Here is a 25,952-nt window from a genome sequence, read left to right on the forward strand (position 1 = left end):
AAAATATGACAGGAAAAAAATCCCAGTTTCAATGGATATTTTTATTATTTATTTAATAGATCACCAACTTCATCTCCCTCCTTACCAACAACTGGAATTTCATTTTGTTTCCATGCTGAGTGGTGAAACTATGACAAAGCTAATCAGAATAAGCTACTTCATAAAGAGAACTAAGCTAACACAGCTCACTTTCTTTTAACAGGCATAATACAAATATATGCACTCTAGAATGGACAACGGTTTAGTCTCTAAGAAATTCAAATGGGATCTTGAAGAATGTAGGCAAAGCCAGGGTGCAGTAAAGGTGAGCTGAGATGCCATACAACTGTTTAAGGGTTCCTGGCGCTAGATCTCTTGGCCACTAGCTGAATCTTGACATAGAGGAAGATATTAGCTAATGCCAAGTGGAGATGCAGAAAGCACTAAGTTGACTTAGGGGCTATACACAGGAACCAAAAGGCAGGAAAGTACTAAACACTGCTGAGAGCCTCCACCCCAGGAAGGACTTTACCTGTTTTTGAGAGAACACACACACACACAGTCAGCATTACTATAGGATCCACTAAGCCAGATCTGTCCCCTTCTATCCGCCCAATAACATATCAACTCTTCTCTAGGGTATATGGCCTGGAGCTAGGTAACTTTTACATTTTGGGTCCCAGGTCTACTAGAGCATAACCTCTTTGAAAATAAGTCTTCCCATGTAGCCCTCCCCACCTCAAATGGAAGCCAGGAGCTTTATTTGAAACTCCTCCATTTGTACTGCCCAGCTAATGACTGCTAATGACACTATCTACCGTCTCCACTCCATTCTATTCACCTCTCACTGCATAAACCCCATCCTTCCCCCAAATAAGTCAGAAAAACATTAAAGAACCTCACCTTCCAGGAGCTCTAAACTGGCACCACCTCCGGTGCTTACATGGCTGACTTTATCCTCTGTGTTCCATTTGGCACAGCAAGTAGCAGTGTCTCCACCACCTGTTGAATGAAAGCCAAGTAAAAAGGGGAAAGGAGAGAAAAGAAAAAAGATTGGCACCAAAATTATAAGGCAATGTGCTCTCGAGCCCAAAAGGTAGCCGATAACCCCCCAAGTCCATCTCATTTAGAGGTTCCTCCATGAATTATATACCCATTTAGCTCTCAAGATTCACCTGGCACCAAGGAACCTAGGAAAAGTTAACCATTTCCCCTCTACTTTCCTCTGATCAGAATTCTGCCAGCTCACATTGGCAATAGCTTTGTACAGGACCCCTTACCTATGATGGTGATGCAGCCCCTGGAAGTGGCTTTCACCACCTCATCCATGAGGGCTTTGGTTCCTCGGGCAAAAGCTTCCCATTCAAATACACCCACAGGTCCATTCCACACAATCTGCTTAGCCCGAGCAACAGCCTCAGCATACTTCTTGCTGCTCTCAGGACCACAGTCCAAGCCCTAAGGGGCAGAGTTAAAAGAGAGGATGAGCTACCAATAAAAGCTACTTAGAGGAGCAAATACCATACCTCCACCAAGACCAGAACTCAAGGCTGAACACCAGAGTGTCTTCTAGAACCAAAAGATACCCCTCATTCTTTAAAATTATAAACCTGTTCATATCCTTTATGGAAGATCAAGTCTAAGGGAAAACCTCAAAAGTTATTTGATAAAAACATTCTTAGCCACACTATTTTATGATTGTGTGTAACTAGATAAGTGGTTTTCAACTAGGGTCAATTCCATCCCTCCCTAGGGAACATATGGCAATGTCTCAAGACATTTTTGATTGTCATGATTTGGAGATGGTAGGAGGTTGCTTCTGGCATCTAGTGGCCAAAGATGCCTTAAACATCCTATAAGGCAACAACAGCCCTCCACAACTAAAACTACCCAAGACGTCAATAGTGCCGAGGTTGAAAAACACTAAACTAGATCAGTGGTTCTCAAATCTTGTTGTGCATCAGAATCACCAGGATGGCTTGTTCGAGCACAAATTTCTGGGCCTTACCCCCAGAGTTTCTGCTTCAGCAGGTCGGGGGGCAGGGGGCAGGAATCTGCATTTTTTAATGAGTTTCAAAATGATGCTGATGCTGCTGTTCTCTTTTTAATTTATTTTTGGCTGCTTTGGTTCTTCGTTGCTGCACGCAGGCTTTCTCTAGTTGCCACCAGTGGGGGCTACTTTTCGTTGTGGTGTGCAGGCTTTTCTCATTGCAGTGGCTTCTCTTGTTGTGGAGCACGGGCTGTAGGCTGGTGGGCTCAGTAGTTGTAGCTCCCAGGCTCTAGAACGCAGGCTCAGTAGTTGTGGTGCACAGGGTTAGTTGCTCCACAGCATGTGGAATCTTCCCGGACCAGGGATCGAACCCACGTCCCCTACACTGGCAGGCGGATTCTTAACCACTGTGCCAGCAGGCAAGTCCGATGCTGCTGTTCTTGAGACTACACTTTGAGAAACACTGAACTAAATAAAACCCACATGCCTATCAAAAGGAAAGTGATGGGACTTCCCTGGTGGTCCAGTGGTAAAGAATCCGCCTTACAATACAGGGGATGCGGGTTCAATCCCTGGTCAGGGAACTAAGATCCACATGCCACGGGGCAACTAAGCCCATGTGCCACAACTACTGAGCTCGCACGCCTCAACTACAGCCTGCGTGCCGCAAACTACAGAGACCACACGCTCTGGAACCCACGTGCCACAACTACAGAACCCACGTGTCACAACTACAGAGCCCACACGCCCTGGAGCCCAAGCACCACAACTAGAGAGAAGCCCACGCGCCGCAACGAAAGATGCCACATGCTGCAACTAAGACCCGATGCAGCCAAAAATAAATTTAAAAAATAAATCTTAAAAGAAAAAAGAAATATGAAAGCTTAAATAATTCTAAAAAAAAAAGGAAAGCGATAAGCAAACTAGTATGTCACCATTAACAATTTTGTACAGCTATTAGAATGATAAAATATGGAGAACATTACAATCAGCTAAATAAGTCTTTAATACACACATAAATTTTTCCCTGCTTGCAATAATTATACTTGTACTATCTTAATGTTTTCATATAAGAAAAATTTCTTATACAGGTTTCTAGGCAGCAACATAATCCAGAACAGCCCAAACCATGAAAGTACATAGCATCATCCCCAGCACACAGTCAAGTACTTAATAAACATTAAATAGATGAAGAAAGAAAAAACAGTTTTGCCCCCACATTACTAATGAAAAGTCTTAGCAGCAATCTGATACCACTGCTTTTCCCCATCGATTTTCCCCGAAGGAGAGTCTCACTCAACATTTGTAGCCTTTCTTTTAAAATTCCCATTGGTTGGTTGAATGAATGATACCAAAATGTATTTGTTCACTCATACTACCAACCACCCAAGTGACTCACCATCCAGCCAGCAGGTATGCCAGAGGCCACAGTGGCTTGGCCAGTCTTGGCATTCTCATCAAACTTATCGGCAGTGACAAAATCAACAGGCAAGGTAATCTTCACGCCATTCTTCTCAGCTTTGGATATCAGGTCTTTGACGATCTTGGATCCCTCTTCGTCAAACAGAGAAGTGCCAATCTACACAGGAAAGTCAAGATGATGAAGATCAGCCTCTATACTAAGAATGTGATTACCTCACAAAGCAGACAGGAACAAAATACAACACAATACAAAGGAATAATTCAAAGACGAAAGAAAAACAACTTGCAAAATAAATAAAAATGGGAGTTTGTAGGGCTCATGTCAGAAGCTAATTTCCTTTTTAAATTTACATAACTGGCTATTTCTCATGGAGAGCTATTTCACATCCACTTGGCATTGGTTTCCTACCTCCATGTTGTTGAGCACCTTAAGGAAGGTAAAGGCCATTCCACCACCAATAATCATTTCATTGACTTTGTCTAGCATATTACTGATCAGCTGGATCTTGTCTGCAACTTTAGCTCTGGAAGGGAAAGCAAGAATCATCACCCAAAGAACAATGGACTAAGGAACTGATATTACATAAAGCCTGAGTTTTGATATTAAGAGACAGGAACAGAGAAATGTCCCACAGAGTGACAAAAGTATTGGCTAACTTTGCCCTACGTTTCTCCAACCAGAAAAGCCAATCCATTACTAATAAATCCTTTTAAGGTGTAGCTCTTGGCGAAGAAGGGCTTAGAAGACTTACAATCATCTAAAGAAATCACAAGTTCCAAATAGATCTATTTTGCCCCTTCTCTCCCCCCAAAAATCAAAGGGTCAAGATTGCTAATTGTACCTGAGAAAGATTGCTAATTGTGGAATCCCTGAGCTCCCTGACAACTGTCCTAATCCTAGAGCAGGAACCAGATTATATATGAAATGAATATATACTGAGCAAAAATAGATATTCACACTCTTAGGTCCATGCTCAGCTGCTGGAACATTTGCTTTATGGCATTCGTTATTCTATTGGACCATTTGATTCAACACACTGATTAAGCACTTACTCTGTGACAAGGTTCTAGGTCTCTGAGAAACATCACTGGGCAAAAGAGAAGATCCCTACCCCTTTGGAGCTTATATTCTAGTAGAGGGAAATAAGATAATAAACACAGATGTACCTTTCACCTCCAAGAGAAAAAAAATATCTAAACAAAAGAAAAACATTCACTTGAAGCACAACCTTTAAAATCCTTCACATAAGTAATAGCTTGCCTTCCACAGATATTCTTATATATCTAAATCCCACCTAAATGAACCAATCACCTTGGGCCTATCTACCTCTTCATTCAATAAACAAGATGATACCTACTCTGTGAGAGGCCCTATGCTAGGATTTGTGAAATGGAGGTTCAAAACAATAGCGATGTGGGAGAATGGATGGAAAGAGACTATAGATATCTCACTTGTAAAGACTGGTCACCACCAAGGGTAAGAATGGATTAACTGTTTTATACAGAAACAGACACACACAGAAAGAGAGAGAGAGACAGAGAAAGAGGGAGAAACGAGACTCAATGTCTTCTAAAGAATGTGGGATGTTCTACAGATCAAATGCCCTGCTTCTTCAACAAATCAATGGAATGAAAATAATAATGAAGAGGGAACTATTATAGAATAAAATATACCTAACAAGCAAATTCAATGCATGGACTTCATCTGGATCCTTATTCAAACAAACTGACTGTAAAAAGGCATTTCTGAAATGACGGAGAATTTCTGAATACAGACTGGGTATTAGATGATAGTAATAAAATTGTTAAATTTTGTTAGGTATAACACACGGTGGTTATTTAAAAGAAATCTCATCAGTTATGAGATGCATACAGAAGTATGAGAAATGAAATTATATGATGCCTAAGGCTTGCTTTCAAATACTCCTGACAAAAAAAAGGATTAGAGGACAGATGAAACAGGACTGGCAAAAATGCCAATAATTATTAGAGCAGGGTGAGAGGTACCTGGGGGTTTATTATACTATTCTTTCAACTTCTGTAATGTTTGAGCGTTTCCATAATAATGGGGTTTTTTCTGCACCGTGCGGCTTGTGGGTTCTTAGTTCCCCAACCAGGGATTGAACCAGGGCCCTCGGCAGTGAAAGCACTGAGTCCTAACCACTGGACCACCAGGGAATTCCCAACACAACGTTTTTTAATAAAATGTAAAATCTTCCCCTAAATTGTTAATGTTCTAAGGAGACTACATTGCAAGAAAGGTGGCAAAAAAAAAAACCTCCACGTCAACTTCCCCAAAATAGCTATTTTAGGCAGAGTCCAAAACCTAATCATAACCCCTAGGTGGCACTCACTTCCATATTCCAGATCTACGGAAGGTTGGAGAACAAAGCCCAACTCCTAATCTCCAGAGAAGCAAAGATCAGAGTCTGACCTTTATAAACCAGTGCACAAGAGGGGCAATGATTCCAGGACACAGATAACAACCTATACCCACCTTAACTATTTTTAGGACCCTGAAACTGGGCTCATGAACCTGGAGAGCAACTATGCTATCTGAAATTGACACCCAACTCGAGTCAGCATTCATAGGGAAATGCTGAGTGTGTTCATTCCCATGGAAAAAAAAAAGCCCCGCTCATAAGAGGGTCAGGAGCATCTAGCCATAAAGAGGCTGCCATCTAGATAGCCATGCCAAGTGACAAGATCTTATCCAAGCAGTCCCAGGTCTCTGTCACCTAAAATGTATCCTCCTAGCCTCTTGAGTTGCACTTCTGAAATTTGTATTTTTAACTAAGCCAGTAGAATATCACTATTCACAGGGTACCTTTCCCCACAGGAGAAAATATAAAAAGGTATGTGAGCTGGAGAAATGAGTTCCAAATGATATATTAAACACATATGAGGAGGTTTTCATATCTGAGAGGCTGAAATGCTTCAAAAATCGTTAGATGAGCAATGGTGGATCTTTCCGATTCTTCCCTCCAGAGCCATTTTCTATCCTTTCCAGCCCTGTTCTCTGTCCCAGGAGGCTGACCTGAGTGGACTGCATCAAGGGGTTCCCTTGCCCTATGACGTCCAGCTAGGTTGCAGCCCATTGTGGGTAGGAGGGGGTACATCAGCAGGACATTAAAAGGAGATCAGAGTATCTATTTCCCTGGCTCCTTCCCTGCTAGATGACTATCCCTACATCCCTTGACCAAAGGCTATGGTTTCTATCAGAGAGACCTCTCCACGCAACCACTGTCTCTGGATTTTGGTAACCATCCCTTTCCTTTTTCCCTTCAGGCCTAGGGATGGTGATGACTGTTGCCCCAGATTACTGTACTGTCCCTTCTGGGTTTCCCTAAACCCTACCCACACCTTTTTAGATAGTCCCTTTATTAAATTCTCCTCAGTCACCCAGTTTGATTGTGCTATCTGACAATAAACCACCCAAGTTATGGCCTACTACCAGGCAAAAACACTACTTAAAGCATGATCTTGAAGCGTTCTCCATACCCGCCCAGGATGGCCAGGAAGGGTCGCTCTGGGCTCTCCAAGGCCTTGGCAAAGTAGTTCAGCTCCTTCTTCATCAAAAATCCTCCAGCCTTCTCTGGCAGATTTACTCCCACCATGGAGCTAGAAATGAACGAGACATTCAAATGTTAGGTCAATCCCTAGCAATTCTCCCAATTCTAGAGGCCATCTCCTTATCACTGAAAATACTTTCACTTTTGAGATGCCAGGCCACCACGGTTTTCATGCCCGAACTGCAACAAAACACTTAGGTACAAGGTAAGATTTTTGACTAATAATGCAGGGTCAAGGGGAACAAGTGAAAAGCAATGACCTAAGGTAGAATTTAAGATACCCAATTAATAGTCTTCAGGCCAAGGGTTTAACCACAATAAATAATCAGCCAGGTGATGACAACAGGAAAGGATTCCTCAGTTTGCTTCCTACTGACAGCCTAAGATTCCACTCCCACAGCATTCACAAAGGGAGAGCTCTCCACGAAATATCCCAAAGTGAGACAGAGGAACATCTTCCTGAAGCTCAACAAAAAGCTCCACAATTCTCAACATTTGCTTTTATTTCCTCTTTAGATCGGAGATACTCAAGAAGAACCTCAGTGTAATTTGTAGCTCCAATTAGAGATAGAAGCCAAAAAGATCATAATATAATACAGAAATATCCAAAAGCAAGCCAGAGCTTGGGCTGCTCAAGTAAACAGAGAAATAATGCTCCCAGTTTGACAATGAGCAAAAAACTTTTAGTACCTGTGGGCTCGGTGAGCAGTGCCAAAAGCATCATTGACATAGACATCCCCTAGCTTAGAAAGCGAAGCTCGAAAGGCTTCTATTTTGGCTGGCTCAGCTTTAACCTGCAGAGAAAAACAAACAAAAAAAAAAGGAAAAACAACAACACAGGAAATGTTGATGGCTCCAAAGACAACTGTAAAAGCATTTCATGCCAAGAGTCCTCTTCAACACCTCTAAAGACCCTGAGTTGGTAGGATAGCAGTTTTTAAAACTAGCAACAGGATCTGTTCTTTCTTCCTAATATTCCAGGTTTTTGGGTCATTTCTGCATGTTTCTGCTCTCCTCCACCTTCTCTCAAATTGCAAGCCTAAGATTCCTGAACCACAGCTTAACCCCTAATCACATCCCACTGGCCTCTTTCCAGCTCCTAGGACAAGACTCAAATTATCCTTCTCTCTCCTTATCTTGATTCATTTCCTCATTCTAACATATTCTCCTTGTAAAATTTAGGATTATACTTGAGTCAAGCTGCTGGCTACCAAGACCCTTCTGCAAAGGGAAAAAGGCCCTCATACATATTCCTCATCAAAGCAACAAGGGCAGGCTGGAACAGAGAAGGCAGATGGAAACATGACAACAGAAAAGGACCTCAGAAACATTTTATATAATAGCAAAAGGAGGTAATTCATATAGCTTTCCCTGGAAGTTAGGCATCTGATAAAACAATACACTTCTACAAAAAAGAAAGAGGAACAAAAACTAGAAGTAAAACATAGGGCTTTGAATGTCGGCTCACTATCCAGGGATAATACCCACCATGCTCCCATAGGGGAAAGAAAGCAGGGCAGCAGGATGAACAGAGTCTCCAGTAGGAAATAAAGTGAAGATGCACAGGAAGCCAGATAAGAGGGACATGGCAGGGAAGAGCACAAAACAGATGTTTGTTTCAGTCACTGTCCACTCCCATTCTCCCATTCTCCCATGTACTGAGGAGAAGGAGGCTGCCACAGATAACAGGTGCTTTCCTCTAATGAACCAAAGAATGCAGGGGCACTAATGCTAAAACTGAAGACTGTAGAGCCCCCATAATCTCTTTACAATGGAATATAATCTGCCACTGGTGACTGCAAGATGATGTGTGTAGTAATGAAAACACTGCCCAAATGGCAGGAGACCTGGGTTCTAGGACCAGGTCTGACGCTAATTTACTGTGTAACCTTTGTCAAGTTGTTCTCTGCCCCTGAAATCTTCCCATCTATTAAAAAGGGAAGATAACCCCTCTATTTAAGAAGAATTGTTTGAGGAAAAATGAGACAAACTGAAAGCTCTTCATGGAAAAGGTACTATAGAAATTAATAGTAATAAGAACCCATTTCTCATTTTTGATCTGCCAATAACTAGAAGGAAGAGAATGCTCCTAAAAAACCAATGCAGGCACACTGGATAAAGGAAAAATTTCATGCCCTCGCTTTGTTTTTATCCACTTTGAACTTATGGCTGGCTCCTGAAATTTCAAGCATGAAAAGCCACTGGACACTAAATGTAAAGTAAACTAACTAAAAAAGACATAGACTAGCATAGTTGGTTCATCACTTCCTGAATAAAAGGTTTTGCCTCAATTTGCCAGTTGCCTCCTGCCATTTCTAAGCCCAAGCGTATAGCTGGTTGAGTTTCAGTCTAAAAGGGCACCAAATTTTAGGTCAGCATTTGACTCATACTACTCTAGCAAGACCATGCCAAAGGCAAGATAAGGCAAGACCAGAACCTGCAGTGCTAAGAAAAGAAAGCAGGCACTGCTTGAAAGCAGGCACTGCAATGACCTTAAGAAATGTCAGAAGTACAACAGGAGCTTGAGACGCTAGCCTCAGAGCATCTTGTTCCACAAGATACTAAAGACCTTAAGAGTGGAAAGTACTTAAAGGGTGCTTTCAGCTTCCCTTCTACCAATAGGCAAATTCTAAATCATCCTCAAAGAGCCAGCTTTATCATTTAATATTTGAATTCTGGTTGTCGTTCACAGTAATCTATTTTGTGGGTTATCTGTGGTTGCCTTTTTAAAAAATTTTCGGTTTTTTCCCTATGGTTGCTTTTGCACAACAATGTCAGAGCTGAATAGTTCCAACAGAGACCATATAAGGTTGTGGCTGACCGTATGGTCCACAAAGCCTAAAATATTTATTGCCTGGCCCTTTACAGAAAGTTTGCTGATCTAATGGACTGAGCTCTATATAAGGCCCAGCAACAGTACCACTACCTCTAACTTTAATCAAATGACTGCCTTTCTGAGACCTAGGTTTTTTTGAAAATATGATGATATCTGTACTTCCTTAAGAAGAAATTCAAAGAAAGATGCTTTACACTTCTTAAGAAAAATGTCTTAAACCCAAGGCAGTATCATCATGACCATCATTTACCCAACTACAATCAAATGTCCCAAATAGTCCCTTTCCACTTGACTTAGGAAAGTACTTTTTCTGCTCACATGATTCTTTTATAAGAAAATCCCAATGATATCAAATTTAATTTAGTGTGTTAAAAGTATCAAGCTCAAGCTTTAAGTTAATTCCCCTTCCAAATAAAAATACAGATTGTCCTTCTATAACACACCAGGGCCTGTTGCTTAGAAAAACAGTTCCAGCCTTGACAAACAAAAAATCTAAAACTGGCTCTCCTGGAGGAACACCTGGTGTATCATGGATACTCACCACCATGCCCCCAGCCAACAACCACCTGTGAATGTCTGCTCTCAGCACTTGGCAATCACAGCCTCCCCCTTTGATAGGATATTATCACATACTATTAGAAAAAACAATCTTCATGTATCACAGGCCAGGTGTGTAACAAAGGGACAATTAGAAGCAGCATGTTCACCAAATCCTCATACACCCAAATGGTGTTCACGTATTTTTCCAATGTATTTCAAAACCACTTGAGCATGATGAGGAGGGCTTCTGGGATGCTGACAATATCCTATTCTCTGACCTAGGTGGTGATTACACAGGTGTGCTTACTTTGTGATAATTCATCAAGCTGTGCATTTGTGCATTTTTAATCGTATGCTGTACTTCAACAAAAAGCTGTCAAAATAAACATAAGCTTCCTCTACTCTTCAATCACAGTCTCTTATACACTCAGCCCTCCTCACCCTCACTAATGTCAAAATCACAGGTCCTACCTTGTTCCCAGAAGCATCTTTTCCCTTCCCTTCTTCCTCCACATGAAAGCGAAGGTTCTCCAGCAAGATGACAGACCCAGCAGCTGGGTCAGCACAAGCTTTCTCCACTTCTGGGCCCACGCAGTCCTTCAAGAACAAAACATCCCTGGGGAGAGCACAACATGGAAAACACTTGAGCAGTCAGAAAGTTAAGAACCAATAACAACATGCTTGACAACATCTGTCACAGAGTCCACCAGCACCAGAGCCTGAAACGTACTTGCCCAGCAGAGATTTGAGTTCTACAGCAACTGGCTGCAAGGAGTACTTGTCAGGCATGGGGACACCATCAGGCCGGCCCAGGTGGCTCATAAGAACAACTGACTTGGCTCCATTGTCCAAGCAGAATTTGATGCTTGGAACGGCAGCCTTGATCCTGCAACCAAAAAGAGACAACAGGTAGAGTAAGGTTACTCCTAAGAATTAGTGGTAACTATTCTATTCATGGCCTCATAAAACATAAAGCCCCCTTTCTTCTCCAAATTCCTTCAAATCTACTGTCAACAACTCAGCGATGGTCCTCAGGTCCATGTGCAGAGGAATAAGTTAATTAGGATGTCAACCCTCCCCCCTAGGATTATACAATCTCATCATGTTTTGCCCCTTGTGCAGAAAAGAGTTAATATAGCAGAACTGAAGCTGTTATCTTCAGAAGGACCTGCTTGCAAGGTTGGCCCCTGGCTGGTATCTGGGAACTTGGCTTTTGAAGTGGTCCCTCAGTTCTCTGACAAGGGCTGCTCACAGTTCCTAGACTGTCCGTACAAACAAGGTGATTTACGCTCAACACTTGCTTCCCTCTAGGAGGAATTTTGGTAGTTGCTGGGCAGAGGTGCCTATGTGATCAGCTGCCAGTAAAAATCTTGGGAGCTGAGTCTCTAAAGGGCTTCTCTGGACAGAAACATTGCACACAATTATTGCATTTTTCACTGCTGGAGAAAGGAGCACGCTTGGTGTGTCCCATCATAAGAGGGAGAAAGCATGGAAGCCCATGCATGGATTTCTCCAAATTCTGCCTGTGTCTTTTCCCCTTGCTGATACTGTCATGCATCCTTTCACTGTAATAAACTTTAGCAGTGAGAACTATATGCTGAGTCCTGTGAGTCCTTCCAGTGAATCACCAAATATGTGGGTGGTCTTAGGGACCCCTGAAACATCCTAAGTGTTTGACTGTGGAAGAAATATAAAATTCCCAAATCTTGAAACCATTACAAGAAATTTGGGGAAAACTGAAAAACATGTAACTTTTCTGTACCCGTTACAGATCCTAAGTCACTTTTTTATGTAGGTAAAAATAAATACATTATATAGAATGTGGTTTACATAATGCATTGCATTTACTAAATTATAGTTTAACCTAACATTTATTAAACCTCCTTTAAACACTTCAACTTTTTGTTACAAACTCAATACTAACTTTCCATTCTTGGCAGTCTTTAAGAAATTAAAATCGATAACAAAGAAAATCATTTATTTATTCAAAAAATATTTATTGGATGCTTCTTTTGTGGCAGCTACTATATCAGATTCTGAGAATACAATAGTAAATAAAATAGTCTCTGCTCTCATAGAAGTGGTAAGAACTATGAAGAAAATAAAGCAAGGTAGGGAGACAAGAATGACTGGAGAATAGTGGTGAAGAGGATTTTAGAGAGGGTGGCCAGGGAAAGTCTCTCTGATAAGGTGACATTTCAGCAGAGAATGGAATAATAAAAAGCCAAGTTATGTTTCTAAAATATCTTATGCTACTTGGCAGATATAAAAACTCATTTATACCAAATAAAGAAGAAACCTTCATCAGGTACAACGTTTGCCCAATGAAATCCAATTAATCTTCAGGGCTATCCATTATTGGCCAAGTCCTATTATTTCTAATGCTTCATTTTGTTAATCAACTCCATGGAGTTCTGAAAATGAAAAGATCTACTCAGACCTGTTTCTCTGTTTTTTACTTATAAAATACCTTGATAGGCATATTTCCAATCTTTTATGTGTGCTACAGAAAATAATGAAAGTCAAGAAGGGTCAGAGGTGCCTTGTACAAAGACCTTCCACTATGGTGCAGCAGGGATGTGCTTGGCAAAATGCCAAGCTCTATTCTGGGGCCAATATCTGAAAGTGTTCTGGGGCTATACCTGCACTGTACAATATGGTAGCCATTAGCCACAGGTGTCTCCTGAATACTAGAAATGTGGCTAGTCCAGATTGGTATGTGCTGGATCTCAAATAATACCAAAAAAGTTAAATGTTCCTTTGATTAATTTTTAATTGATTACATACTGAAATGATTATTTGGGGCTTACTGGATTAAATAAAATGTATTATTACGTTCACCTGTTTCTTTTTACTTTTTTAATGTGGCCACTAGAAAATCTTAAATTACATGTGGCTCATATTATATTTTTATTAGACACTGCTGGTCTATACCATTGGAACGTACCTTTCCAGCTCAAACCTTTCATTTAAAATTTAAAATAAAACCTTCTTTTACAATCTAGTCAAAAGCAAGAGCAGTACTATCACTTAAAATTTCTGCTTCTGAATCTAGCAGCCAAGACATTTGGAGCAGCCTAAACTGAAAATATTACTTCTGTAGTCTTTTCCCTTAAATCAAAATTCTCAAAAACTGATTTTATCAGGGCCAGCTAGAATAGAGGCTGGTAAAACTACATGCACAGTTCTTCATTTTGCAAGGGAAGCCAAGTAACCGTAAACCTTTATATTCTTTAAAAATGCATAACACCAAATTCTTCAAATTTAAAAAAAATGGGAGGAGAAAAAAATCGCTTTCTTAAAATGATTTTTTTCAATTTCTAAATTCTCATAAGAAGGCAAACCAGATGGTGGGTTGTTGAAAGCCAAGATCACATGACTTAAGTTATCATAGTTCTACAATAAGGAAGTAAAACCATTTCATCCCATATACTCAGACCCAGGTACATCGTAAACCTAGCTCAAGGATTAGCAGGGACATTACCTCTGGTTGTTTGTTATCTGGTTGTTCTTCATAGGAACATTGAAGTCCACTCTGAAAAAGAAACAAAGTGTTGGGTTCAGAGCCATGATCAATTTTCCATTCCCCCAAAGATTAGGAGAGGGACTTTTAGTGAACCAGTTAAATAAGTTGAAGTTCAAAAGTCACCTTAAAAATAATCAGCAGTATCAGAAGATGGTGATTAGCCATGGGGACGAGGGTAGGAGTAGTGACTGGGATAGGACACCAGAGGGAGCTTCAGGGGTTCTGGTAATGTTCTCTTTCTTGACCTGGGTGACAAATGTGCTCCTTTAGTGATCGCTCTTTGAAGCTTATGATTTGTGCCCTTTTAGGTACGTATCTCATACTTTTTAAAAGAGAAATTTTAAAAAATAAAAAACAACTTAAATCACAGGAACTAGCCCTGAAGACCAGGGAAGCTAAAGCCAGTACCATCTAAAAAGATTTCTATGTGGGCCCAGCATGACAGTATCTAATAACAGTGGCAGCTGGAGGAGTGAAGGGTTATAGGGAACACGTCTGGATTTTGATTCCTTTGATAGTATTTCTGGGTTCTAAGGAAGCAAACATTATTCAAAAGAAAAAAATTAATTGGAACAATAAAACATGTCAAGAGAATATCATTCTTTTGGGAGAAAGGCTGGGACCTCGGGACCAGAAAGAAACCCAGTATTCAAGACCAAGTTCAAACAGTATCCTTCAAGCAAAACACAGACAATAACAAAAAGATAGCCTCTTTCTAAAAGCCTGAGAGGACACTTTGCTGTACACCTGAAACTAACACAACATTGTAAATCAACTATACTTCAATAAATTTTTTTTTTAGTTAAAGAAAATAAAAGCCTTAGAGGAGAGGATGGAACATGTGACCCTGCCCACCTGACAAACTGGCAATTAGAAAAGAAGTGATCCAGATAGCACAAGCAGGAAATTCCCTGGCGATCCAGTGGTTAGGATCCACTGGTTAGGACTGCTGGGGGCCAGGTTCAATCCCTGGTCGGGATCCCACAAGCCACATGGCACAGCACACGGCCGGGGGTGGGGGGTGGGGGGGGAGTTGGGGGTGTGGGTAGCAATTTACTGCAGTCTTCTTTCTTACCCAACAGATTGCTGCTTTACCATTTTTAAGAACTGATCATTCCTTCCCCCTTCTTGCGAACTCCTTAGAACCTTGGGCTACTTCAATCTGACTGAAAACAACGATGTGTGATAGCTATCTGTAAGGTCTAAGTTTTGCCTGCCAAGATCCTTTTTAAGTGATTTTTTTCTCATCTCTAGGATGGGGATGATACTACTATCTACTTCACAGTTATTGTGAGAATTAAATGTGTTACCAATTTGGAAAGTGCTTTGGAGAGTAACTGATACACAGTAAGTGCCATAAAAGTGGTAGCTATTGGGCTTCCCTGGTGGCGCAGTGGTTGAGAGTCTGCCTGCCGATAAGGGGGACATGGGTTCGTGCCCCAGTCCGGGAGGATCCCACATGCCGCGGAGCGGCTGGGCCCGTGAGCCATGGCCGCTGAGCCTGCGCATCCGGAGCCTGTGCTCTGCAACGGGAGAGGCCACAGCAGTGAGAGGCCCGCATACCGCAAAAAAAAAAAAAGTGGTAGCTATTATTATACATGCTAAGGCTTCTCCAAAACGTGATTCTGTGATCTAAAAGGCAGATCAACCGTTACTAAAAACAGCTAGCAACACGCACTAAGGGACTACTGTGAAGGTACGACCTAGTCAAAAAGACTGCTGCCATGTTTGACCACAAAGCTCCATCACTAGGCCTTCCTCTCTAAGGCTGAGGCTTGGCAGACAATTACAAAATCCTAGATCTACTAAGAAGACCACCAATTTCCTATGTCCCCTAGGTCTGTAGTCTAGTTCACTGAAGAACAGCTTTTCCAAAGGTGAGTTGAAGGACTAATTCTATATTCAAACATTTTAATTAAAATCTTAAAAAAAATAAAGGCAGTATGCCTCTAAAGAAAGAAATACAGTCTACTTAATTTCAGGCTACTCGATTCTGATTCTAAGCATCTTCTTTAAATATCCTGAACGAGGCCCCTGCCAGCCTTAAAGTGCATTCCAAAGAGGACAGAGTATCCCATTACCAAGAGTCATTTTCTCCCACCCCCTGCAGCCTCCCAGAAGGCCCACATTCAAAAGGGCTATGGGACTTCCCTGGTGGTCCAGTGGCTAAGACTCCGCACTCCCAATGCAGGGGGCTAGGGTTCATCCCTGGTCAGGGAACTAGATCCCACATGCCGCAACTAAGAGTTCGCATGCCGCAACTAAGACCCGGCACAGCCAAATAAATACATAAACAAAAGGACTAATGGCAAGGGGCTGAGCATAAGCCACCTTTGCAGTGCTGCTCCCTACCCCCAAGCCCTGACAGAGAAGCTCTTTGGAAACATTCAAGAATCTCTCTCATCTATCCACGCTGCCATGGCATAGCTTACTGATGAGAATTGGACTTGTACTCTCTTCTCATTGTTTGTGGAATATCTTCCCTCATCATCTCCTAGACTCTCAACAACAGGTCTGCTTTTAGCTTCTCCTGTCTAAGGACTCCACCACTGAAACTGCTCTGACCTACACATTCCACTTGTTCTGTGTAAAATCTGCACCCCTTCCTTTTCCACTTCCCTTAAACAATCCCGAGCTTAGCCTCAGGCACAAAGTCAGATATCACTACACACCAATCATAATGGCTGAAATTTAAAAAATGACATCAAACGCTAGTGAGGATGCAGAGCCATTGAGCACTCATATACTGCTGGTAGGAATGTAAAATGATGCGGCTGCTTTGGAAAACAGTCTGGGAATTCCTCAAAAGGCTAAGCATATGACCCAGCAATTCCACTCCTAGATGTTTACCCAAAAGAAATGACAGCATATGTCCATACCAAGACTAGTGCACAAACGTTCAATATTCACAGAAGCTTTATTTGAAATAACCCCAAACTGGAAACAACCCAGATGTCCTTCAAACTGTGGACCATCCATACCACAGACTACTACTCAGCGATACAAGGAATGAACTATTGATACATGCAACAACACGGATAAATCTCGAGGGCATTATGCTGGGTGAAAAAATGCCATCCCAAAGGGTTATATACTGTGTGATTCCACTTATATAACATTTTTGAAATAACAAAATTTTACAAATGGAGGAGAGATTAGTAGTTACCAGGGGTTTAGGAGTGGAAGGAGAGGGGCCACGACTCTAAAGGAGTAGCATGAGGGAGATCTTGGCAGTGCTCAAACAAAACTAGTTTTGTATCTTGATTGTGGTGGGAGTTACACAAATCTACACATGTGATAAAACAGCAAAGAATTATATACTTTATTCCAATATCAACTTCCTTCCTACTCTTGATATTGTACTATAATTATGTAAGATGTATCCAATGAGGGAAACTGGGTGAACACAGGACCTCTCTATACTATCTTTGCAACCTCCTGTGAATGTACATAATTATTTCAAAATGAATCTTAAAAATATTAATTTAGTTGTAATAAAGATATCAAGACTCTATCACCTGAAATCGCAGGAGTCCAGGCCCAGTTCCATTAAAAGCTCTCAGAGGAACCATTCCCACCCTCGCTTTACTGCCCCTGACTAGAAAATTGGGGTATTACGGCTCCCTTAGAGACTTTTTTTTCCTCCCTTGCTCTCAGTTTTTCCTCCGTTTCTTCTTCCACTACACCAAGGCTGTTGCTTAACAAGTTACAACAGGTTAGGGAAAAAACAGTGAGGTTTAAAAAAATAGGGGGAGGGAGAGAGGTGGGGGAGAGCAAGCAAAAGGGAAGCACTTCACAAGTCGGCAAAGGAGTAAGACTGGCAACCTATGAGAAGAAAAAAGGAAATGACATTGCAAAATTAAACAGGAAATTTACTCAAAGGGCTATAAAGTCAAATGGAGTCCTAAAAAACTGAGGTAGAACCTGGTAATTAGCCAGAGATTTCTGGCTATCTGAAGTTCCCTCAACAAATCAGTCAATTTCCCTTGGCATTCAAAGCAGGGGCCCGAAGACTCTACAAACATCACAGCTCCCTTTTGCAACATAAAGAGAGGAGGCAAGTGAAGCAGCCACTACTCCGGAGGCCCCACTTCCGGAGCACTGCCAGCAAGCACCACATAAAGGCAATTGAGACAAAAAGAAATTTGAGCTGATGAGGCATGGCTGCCTCTGTTCTAGAGCTACATTAATAATCTGAGAAAAAAGCAACTTCCTGTTCTCAGGCCAAATAAGTTCTATCCAGATTACAGGGAAAAATTATTGACTGCAACCTTCAGCGGACAAAGGTCTATTTTAACCTGTCCCTATTCACTATGTCCAAGAATTTAGAGAATCTGGTTGGTAACCAAGGAGACCCAAATTCTAGTCCTGGCTCTACCACCAACTTGCTAGTTCAGTGACCTTGGACAGGTCATTTTCCATCAGCAAAACAGGACTAGTCAATCATTTCAAGGCTCAGGGTTAATCTGTATTAAATGAAACTTTGAGCCCTTGGGCAGAAACATATTTCATATTAGGTCCATAGGGAGAAAAGATAAGCACCTCCTCTAGTCTCACTCCCAGCCAGCCCAGATAATTCCTCAAGCCAGTTTCCCTGGGAAGAGAGGAGATAAAGCCCAAGACTGCAATTGTAGGAAGGTAGCCAAGATGATGCCCCACCTCTTGTCTTTCAGCTGGTGCCTGCATCTGGAAAGGTCAGCCTTGAGCACAGTGGAGATGGGAGGAAATCACTAAAATCTAAGATCTAGTTGCATGCCAATGTCCACTTGTCCTGTTTTTCATAGGGTCTATCCGCCTTCCTTAAGAGCATCTGAGGGGTAGATAGGGCCCTTATCTAATACTAGGATGGCTATGATTCCTACTTTGTCCAGATTGCAAAGGACTAGGTGATTTAGCAAAAGGGGGACACCAGGTGTTCTTCATGGCCATAAGCCATTGAGTTCCTCTAATTATTTCCATAGCAGGACAGAGAAGGCCAATTGCAAACTAATAGTGGCCATAATGAAATAAGAGGGAAGGGGAAAGCTACATGAACTTTTAGGGTGTCCATACAGTTCACTAATTCACGGTGCCTACCTTCGTTTAAGCCTTAGGTAAAGGGAGATCCCCTACTGCTTTCTGCATCCATTAATATCCAAAAGTTGCCCTCTCTTGAACCAGCCCAAATTGGGAAAGGGGCTGGATCACATCATGCACATGCCTGCCCATCAATCAACCACTTCCCTAAAAGGACAAGACTACACAACGCTATCAGTTCAAGCCCTTATGGCCTTATGGCCTTATGGCCCCCACAAAAGCGCCACCCTTGGATCCTGTCAAGGTCAAGTCCATCAGTTACATACCTAACTGAATTCCTGCACTTAGCTCCTGGCATGCACGAATGTACATGTTACGAAAAGGATAAATGTAAAAGCTCCACACATTATACTAGTTAACTCTGGCAAACAAGGGAAAAGCCATGTTGGTAAGTGACCAGGAATCCACATGTTTGGAGTAAAAGACCCCAAAGCGCATGGGGAGCCTTCCCCACTTCTAATATCCTGCTTCTCTAGCCACCTGTGGGGGTGAGGTTAGAGAACAGCAAGAATGAGCAGCCACACCCTGCTCTAGCATTACCCAGTATGTGGCATAAACCTGGTGCAAAACCCATGGCCTGTAGTCCAAAGACACGTAGAGCGGTAGCGGCCTGTTACATAAGCCCTGCAGGGCCTCCTTCGGTGCGCCCACCCCACCTCTCCCTCCCACCCCCAACGCTTTAGTGGGTTCTACTCCTGAATAATGAAATCAACATTCTCTGGGAAAGATGTCCTTTTGTGCAGGGCCGTTTCTGATTTGTCTGGGACGGTCTACGGTGGTGGGGGAAGGGAAACTAACCAAATGGCCTTTCAAGGTCCCTTCCCTGGGGGTCTAGGGATCTGCAGGCTAAGCATCACATCGCACCTCGCCAACTGGGAACTGGAGGGGATAGAACTGCCTTTCAGAAATAAGAGGAGAGCAAAATGGATCCCTGCAATCTGAGCCCTTCCTGGGTGGATCCAACCCTGCAAAGGGCAACTTCGGCTCACTTTTTGGGTTAGGGAAAATGAGGTTAGAAACCGTTAAATCCGGGCAAAGCTTCAGCCACAGTGGTGGGCAGCCCAGTCCTGCAGGGCTAGGACCCATGGGGCCGAGACGAGAACTAAAGTTCACTTTGGGCAAGAGGGAAAGCAAGTCGGCCCCGGCCGAAGAGGCTGCGGCAGAGTCCCGAGGATTACCTCATGATGACCCGCTTCCCCTTCACGTCCATCTTGTCCAGAGTCAGCTTGTTAGAGAGCGACATCTTGGCAATTCAGCGGCAGCGAGAGGCCGGGGGAAGAGACTGTTAAGCGACAGCGGCGAGACTGCAGCCGACTCGCGCTCGGAACGCGTGGAAAATGCCGAGCGCCTAGCGGGCTCGATCGCCCCGCCTACAACCTCTCCCCGCCCCTTTCCGGCCGCCGCACCCTGCTCGCCGGCCACTCGGGCAGCTATAGGACGCGGCCCGAAGGCGCCTGCGCGCTGCTATTGCTCCAAGGCGCTGTCAGTCTGCGAGGGCGCTGGTGGGACGTGCTGCTGCCATCTGTCACGTCCGGCACGCAGCGAGCCGCTGAGAACCTTCGTGACCAGAGGCGGGCGGCTGTGCCGCCGGGCCGGCAGGTGGAGGAAAAGGGAGAGCTTGGCGCCGAGGGGCAGACGCGGAGAGTCTGAGGCCCAAGGCCGCCGTCTCGGTCCCTGCGGCCGCGCCCAGAGCAGCTGCAGCGCCACGCAAATCCACGACAGCCTGGGGAAAAGCGCCACGCCGCACGCACCCCATGGAATTGCCCGCAGCCGTATCAGGATAGATGCAAATGGCAGCTCCTTTTGGAAAATTTCTGTTTTCCTGGCTCCCCCAAATGGAATTCTCCGTAAGACTGCTAAGGGGCCTTTAAGAATTGAGACCTCTCAGAAGTTGGGAAAGGCCCTGGTTCCCCCTGTTCCCCCCCCCTCACCTTTTTTGTAATAAGTACAATGTAATTGTTTGGTTACGACATGAAGCTAATGGCAAACGCTTAGAGCATTTTTCATATATTAACTCACGTTGCTCACAAAACTCGCAATCCTCATTTTACAGATGAATTAACTCATCTACAAAGAGGTTTAGTGACTTGCTTAGGGTTTCAGATCTTGTAAATGGTGGATTCAAACCTAGGCAGTTAAGATGTAGAGTCCATACACTTACTTAACTATAGTATAGTACAGACCACCATTGCTCAGAATTAGGCACTCGGGTCCAACATGCTTACAGAGTTGGCTGGAATGAAGTAATTTGAGTCAGAAACAAAAATTTCCCACATGGCACCCAAGGTCCAGGTAAGATGTAGGAAATATTAATTCATAGTGCATTGGTATTGAGACACAAGTTCAAAGTTATGAGATAAGCATTGGTGTCTTTTAATCCTGTCAGTGTATATTTGGGAAATCTCCATGGAGTTACTTCCAACTGAGTCTGCATTTGAGGCCCAGATGGGCCTTCTGGCCTCCCGGTGATCAGCTCTGCATATATTTAGCGCTTATTTCACTCCACCTGGGTTACTGTGGTAGTGGGAAGCAATTCCTTTTGGATAAGATAGAATAGCAACCAAGGTTGTCAGCAAAGAAAGCAAAACAAGCATACAATCTGACACACTGAATTTAATAATACTTCCCAATTATTGAGCGCTTGCTGTATGCCAGACACTGTGCTAAGGACTGAACATACATGACTCATTTACGACTCACAAAAGCTTTGAAGTAGGTACTCTTATTATCTCTATTTTACAGATGAGAACCTGGAAGCTCAAAAATATCAGAAAACTTTATCTACTACAGATCTGAAGCAGCATCAGAGATGAAAAGTTCCTAAAATGGGAAAGTGCCTGAGACAATATAAAAAGTCCAGTGTTGCTGGAAAATAGAGTGGAAGGAAGAGAGTTCTAAAATTATACTGGTGAGGCAAGGTAAGGAGAGACCAGATCCTGTGGGCTTATAACCATGATAAAGATGTGATTTTTATCCTAAGAGCTATGAGAAGCCATTTGTTGCAGTCACTGTTACCTTGTATTCATGATATATAAAGAACTCTCAAAACTCAATGGTAAGAAAACAAACTCAATTTTTAAAAAATGGTCACAGGACTTAGACACTTCCCTAAAGAGAATATACAGGTGACAAATAAGCACATGATAAAATGTTTAATACCATTTGATATTAGGGAAATGCAAATTAAAACCACTATGAGGATGTATATGTATAACTGATTCACTTTGTTATAAAGCAGAAACTAACACACCATTGTAAAGCAATTATACTCCAATAAAGATGTTTAAAAAATAAATAATAAATAAAAATTTAAAAAACCACTATGAGGGGCTTCCCTGGTGGCGCAGTGGTTAAGAATCCACCTGCCAATACAGCAGACACGGGTTCGAGCCCTGGTCCGGGAAGATCCCACATGCCATGGAGCAACTAAGCCCATGTGCCACAACTACTAAGCCTGCACTCTAGAGCCCACATGCCACAACTACTGAGCCTGCACACCACAACTACTGAAGCCCGTGTGCCTAGAGCCCGTGCTCCACAAGACAAGCCACCGCAATGAGAAGCCCGCGCACCGCACCGAAGAGCAGCCCCCGCTCGCCGCAACTAGAAGAAAGTCCGTGCACGGCAACCAAGACCCAACGCGGCCAAAAGTAAATAAATTAAATTAAATTAACATTTAAAAAAGAAACCCACAATGAGATGCAACTTTATATCAATTAAGATGGCTAAAATAAATATAAAAATAATAATACCAAGTGTTAACAAGGATGCAGAACTCTGCACTGGAACTCTCTTACATTGCTGATAGAAGTGCAAAATGGTACAGCCACTCTGGAAAACAGCTTGGCAGTTTCCTATAAAATTAAACCTATACCTAGCATATGACCCAGCAATTCCCCCACCCAGGTATTCACCCTAGAGAAATGAAGGTTTATGTTCACACAAAAACCTGTACATACATGTTTATAGCAGCACAATTCATAATTGCTCAGAATTGAAAACAATGCAGAAGTCCTTGAATGGATGAGCAAACTGAAGTATGTTCATACAATGAAATACTGTTCAGCAATACAAAGGAATGAACTATTAATACAAGCAACAACTTGCATGAACCTCAAGGGTATCATGCTGAATGAAATAAGGCACACTCATGAGTTTCATGGTGTATAAGATTCCAAATGTATGACAGTCTGGAAAAGGCAAAGCTAGAGGCATGGAGATCAGATCATTGGTTGCCAAGGACTAGGAGCCGGTGGAATATGTGACTAGAAAGGAGATGCGTGAGGAAGAGTTTTGTGGCAATTGAACTATTCTGTATTCTGAGTGTGATAGGGGTTGCATGAATCTATACCTGTATTAAAACTCATAGCACTGGCCCCCAAATAAAATAAGTGGAAAAAAAGAAAAAGCTCTACAGGCCAATATTGCATAACTCAAACAGAACATCTATCAGCTAGATTCAGCCCATGAGCTATGAGGTTTTAACCTCTGCTCTTTAGTTTGTAGTACTCATATTAAAATAGAGCACCTCAAAATAATCTATGGTGTTAGAAGTCAGGATAGTGGTTTCCTTTGGGGAAGAAGAGTGGGTAGTGACTGACGATCCATATGAGGGCTTCTAGGGTGCTGATAATGTTCTATGTCTTAATCTGGATGGGTTAGGGTAACAACCATCTAGTTTGTCCAGAACAGAGGAGTTTCCCAAGATGCAAGTCTTCCAGTGCTAAAACCGGGACACCCCTAGGGAAGTTGGAACAGTTGGTCACTCTACCGGTTATATGGGTATGTTAACCTTGTGAAAATTCATTGAGCTGTATAGTTGTGATTCATGCACTTTTCTACATGTGTGTTATAAAAAACTTTGCCTTTAACTGGGCACAGATGAGGTCTGGTTAGCACAGGGTACACTAGAACTGTTATTTACAATAACGTAGACTTCTATTAACTCAACTTAAGGTTGCATTATCATTTTTCTCAGTCATGCCATAGAGCTAAAGCTGTGGTAAATTAAACCTCTCAGATATTTTTCACATGAACTGCTTTTAGGACATGGCAACCCTTTGCATCATTTATACAAGTAATTTCTAAACTTAGAGAGAGGACTTTAGATTTTTTCCCCCTATTAAAGTTCATCCTGGGACTTCCCTGGTTGTCCTGTGGGTAAGACTCTGCACTCCCAATGCAGGGGGCCTGGGTTCAATCCCTGGTCGGGGAACTAGATCCCGCATGCATGCTGCAACTAAGAGTTCGCATGCCACAACTAAAGAAGTCTGCATGCCATAACTAAAGATCCTGCATGCCACAACTAAGACCATGTGCAGTCAAAATAAATAAATAAATATTTTAAAAATTCAGGGGCTTCCCTGATGGCACAGTGGTTGAGAATCCGCCCGCCAATGCAGGGGACACGGGTTCGATCCCTGGTCTGGGAAGATCCCACATGCCGCGGAGGAACTAAGCCCGTGCACTACAACTACTGAGCCTGTGCTCTAGAGCCCGTGAGCCACAACTACTGAGCCCGCGCACCTAGAGCCCCTGCTCCACAACAAGAGAAGCCACCGCAATGAGAAGCCTGTGCACTGCAACGAAGAGTAGCCCCCACTCACCACAACTAGAGAAAGCCCGCACGCAGCAATGAAGACCCAATGCAGCCAAAAATAAATTAATTCATTAAAAAAAATTCGAAAGCAGCAGTGGAATTAAATTGTCGGAAAAAAATAAAGTTCAACCTGCTTTTGCTCTTATTCTATTATATTTTACTGAAATATATGTTTGACTTTGGGGATTTAATGTGTTAGCCTGGCCCCGCATGATATTTTGCATGCTATTTAAAGGCATGAAAGAGCTCTCATCCACCAAATTCTATCCCCTTCACCCACCCTTGACATTATATATCAAAACCACCACTTTTTTCTGAGTAGCCCCTCCCTCATTGACTCACCTGCCAATACAGTTCCGAGCCCTTAGAACACTTTTGTTGTTATAAATTCAACTAAATTTTATTCATAGTAGTTGGGAAATATATGTACTAATTAAGGAGATTTTATGGTTAACCAAGTGTAATGGCGATGTGACATTTCACTCAGAACCCCCTCTTCAGAACTAAGGCACTCATTTCTAGCTGCTGGGAATATTGGTTGCTGACTGCTCACACTGAGTACCTCCTCAGAAATTGTCCTGTGTTGAAGGGAGCTGCCTTGCCTAAGGTCATGCCCCCTTCTCAGGGGCAGCCTACATGCAGTGATTGCTCAATGAAGGTCACAAAGGCCTAGTTTCTTTGCTTCATTTCAGGACATTTCTGAAGGACCATCTCAGTCTGTGAGATTGGTTGCGACCTCTTTGCAGCTTCTCCCTCTCTATCCAATCCTGATTTCCTTACTCCTTTACAGGTGTTGTTCCCAAAAGCAGCCCCCAATAATCCACCTGCACACAAATCTCAAACTCAGAGTCTGTTTCCCAGGGAACCTTGGGAAAAATTCAAAGATGACTCCCATGATCTTCACCTTCTGGTATTCACATCTTTGTATGACCCTTTCCCCTTGAGTGAGTGGGGCCTGCGACTTGCTTCTAACTGATGGAATATGATGAGGATGATGGCATGTCACTCCTATGATTAGATTACAATGTAGATATAAGACTCCCTCTTGCTGGCATGCACTAAAGAGACTCCCTTGCTGGCTTTGAAGTAAACTGCCATATTGTGAAAGGGACTATGGAGAGGGCCACATGGAAAGGAACAATGGGTGGCCTCTAGGAGCTGAGAGCAGCCGTTGGTAAATAGCTAGCAAGAAAACAAGAACCTCAGTCCTACAGCTGTAAGGAGATGAAGTCTGCCAACATTCTGAGAAAAGTGGATCTTTCCTTAGCTGAACCTCTGATGAGACTGTCACCCTGGCCAACACCTAGATTGTAGTCTGGTGAGACTTTGAGCAGATTACCCAGCCAAGATGAGCCCAGGCTCCTGACTTACAGAAACTGAGAAAATAAATGGGTGTTGCTTTAAACTGTTGA

The 25,952-nt window shown here is 42.7% G+C and overlaps 1 protein-coding gene across 1 annotated transcript; it reads right to left on the minus strand.

Annotated features, from left to right (window-relative positions):
• Nucleotide 1: 1 nt before the first annotated feature.
• PGK1 (phosphoglycerate kinase 1) lies at nucleotides 2-20,313 on the minus strand. The gene is made up of 11 exons (XM_060002367.1): nucleotides 20,120-20,313; nucleotides 13,824-13,874; nucleotides 11,070-11,225; nucleotides 10,811-10,955; nucleotides 7,654-7,757; nucleotides 6,893-7,012; nucleotides 3,801-3,915; nucleotides 3,369-3,548; nucleotides 1,260-1,437; nucleotides 883-981; nucleotides 2-511 (listed from the first exon to the last, which is right to left on the minus strand). Exons 1-11 carry the CDS (start codon nucleotides 20,182-20,184, stop codon nucleotides 471-473), a joined length of 1,254 nt encoding a protein of 417 aa, XP_059858350.1. The 5' UTR covers nucleotides 20,185-20,313; the 3' UTR covers nucleotides 2-470.
• Between the last annotated feature and the right edge of the window lie 5,639 nt (nucleotides 20,314-25,952).

The sequence above is a fragment of the Delphinus delphis genome, chromosome X, assembly GCF_949987515.2.
Source record: "Delphinus delphis chromosome X, mDelDel1.2, whole genome shotgun sequence".
Classification (NCBI taxonomy): domain Eukaryota; kingdom Metazoa; phylum Chordata; class Mammalia; order Artiodactyla; family Delphinidae; genus Delphinus; species Delphinus delphis.

Excerpts from the sequence above, each read along its gene's own strand:
- PGK1 (XM_060002367.1), bottom strand. The coding sequence starts at position 20,184 with ATGTCGCTCTCTAACAAGCTGACTCTGGACAAGATGGACGTGAAGGGG. Across the intron at positions 13,875-20,119 it reads GGGAAGCGGGTCATCATGAG|AGTGGACTTCAATGTTCCTA; the intron begins GTAATCCTCGGG and ends TTTCTTTTTCAG. Across the intron at positions 7,013-7,653 it reads ACTGCTCACCGAGCCCACAG|CTCCATGGTGGGAGTAAATC; the intron begins GTACTAAAAGTT and ends GTTCATTTCTAG.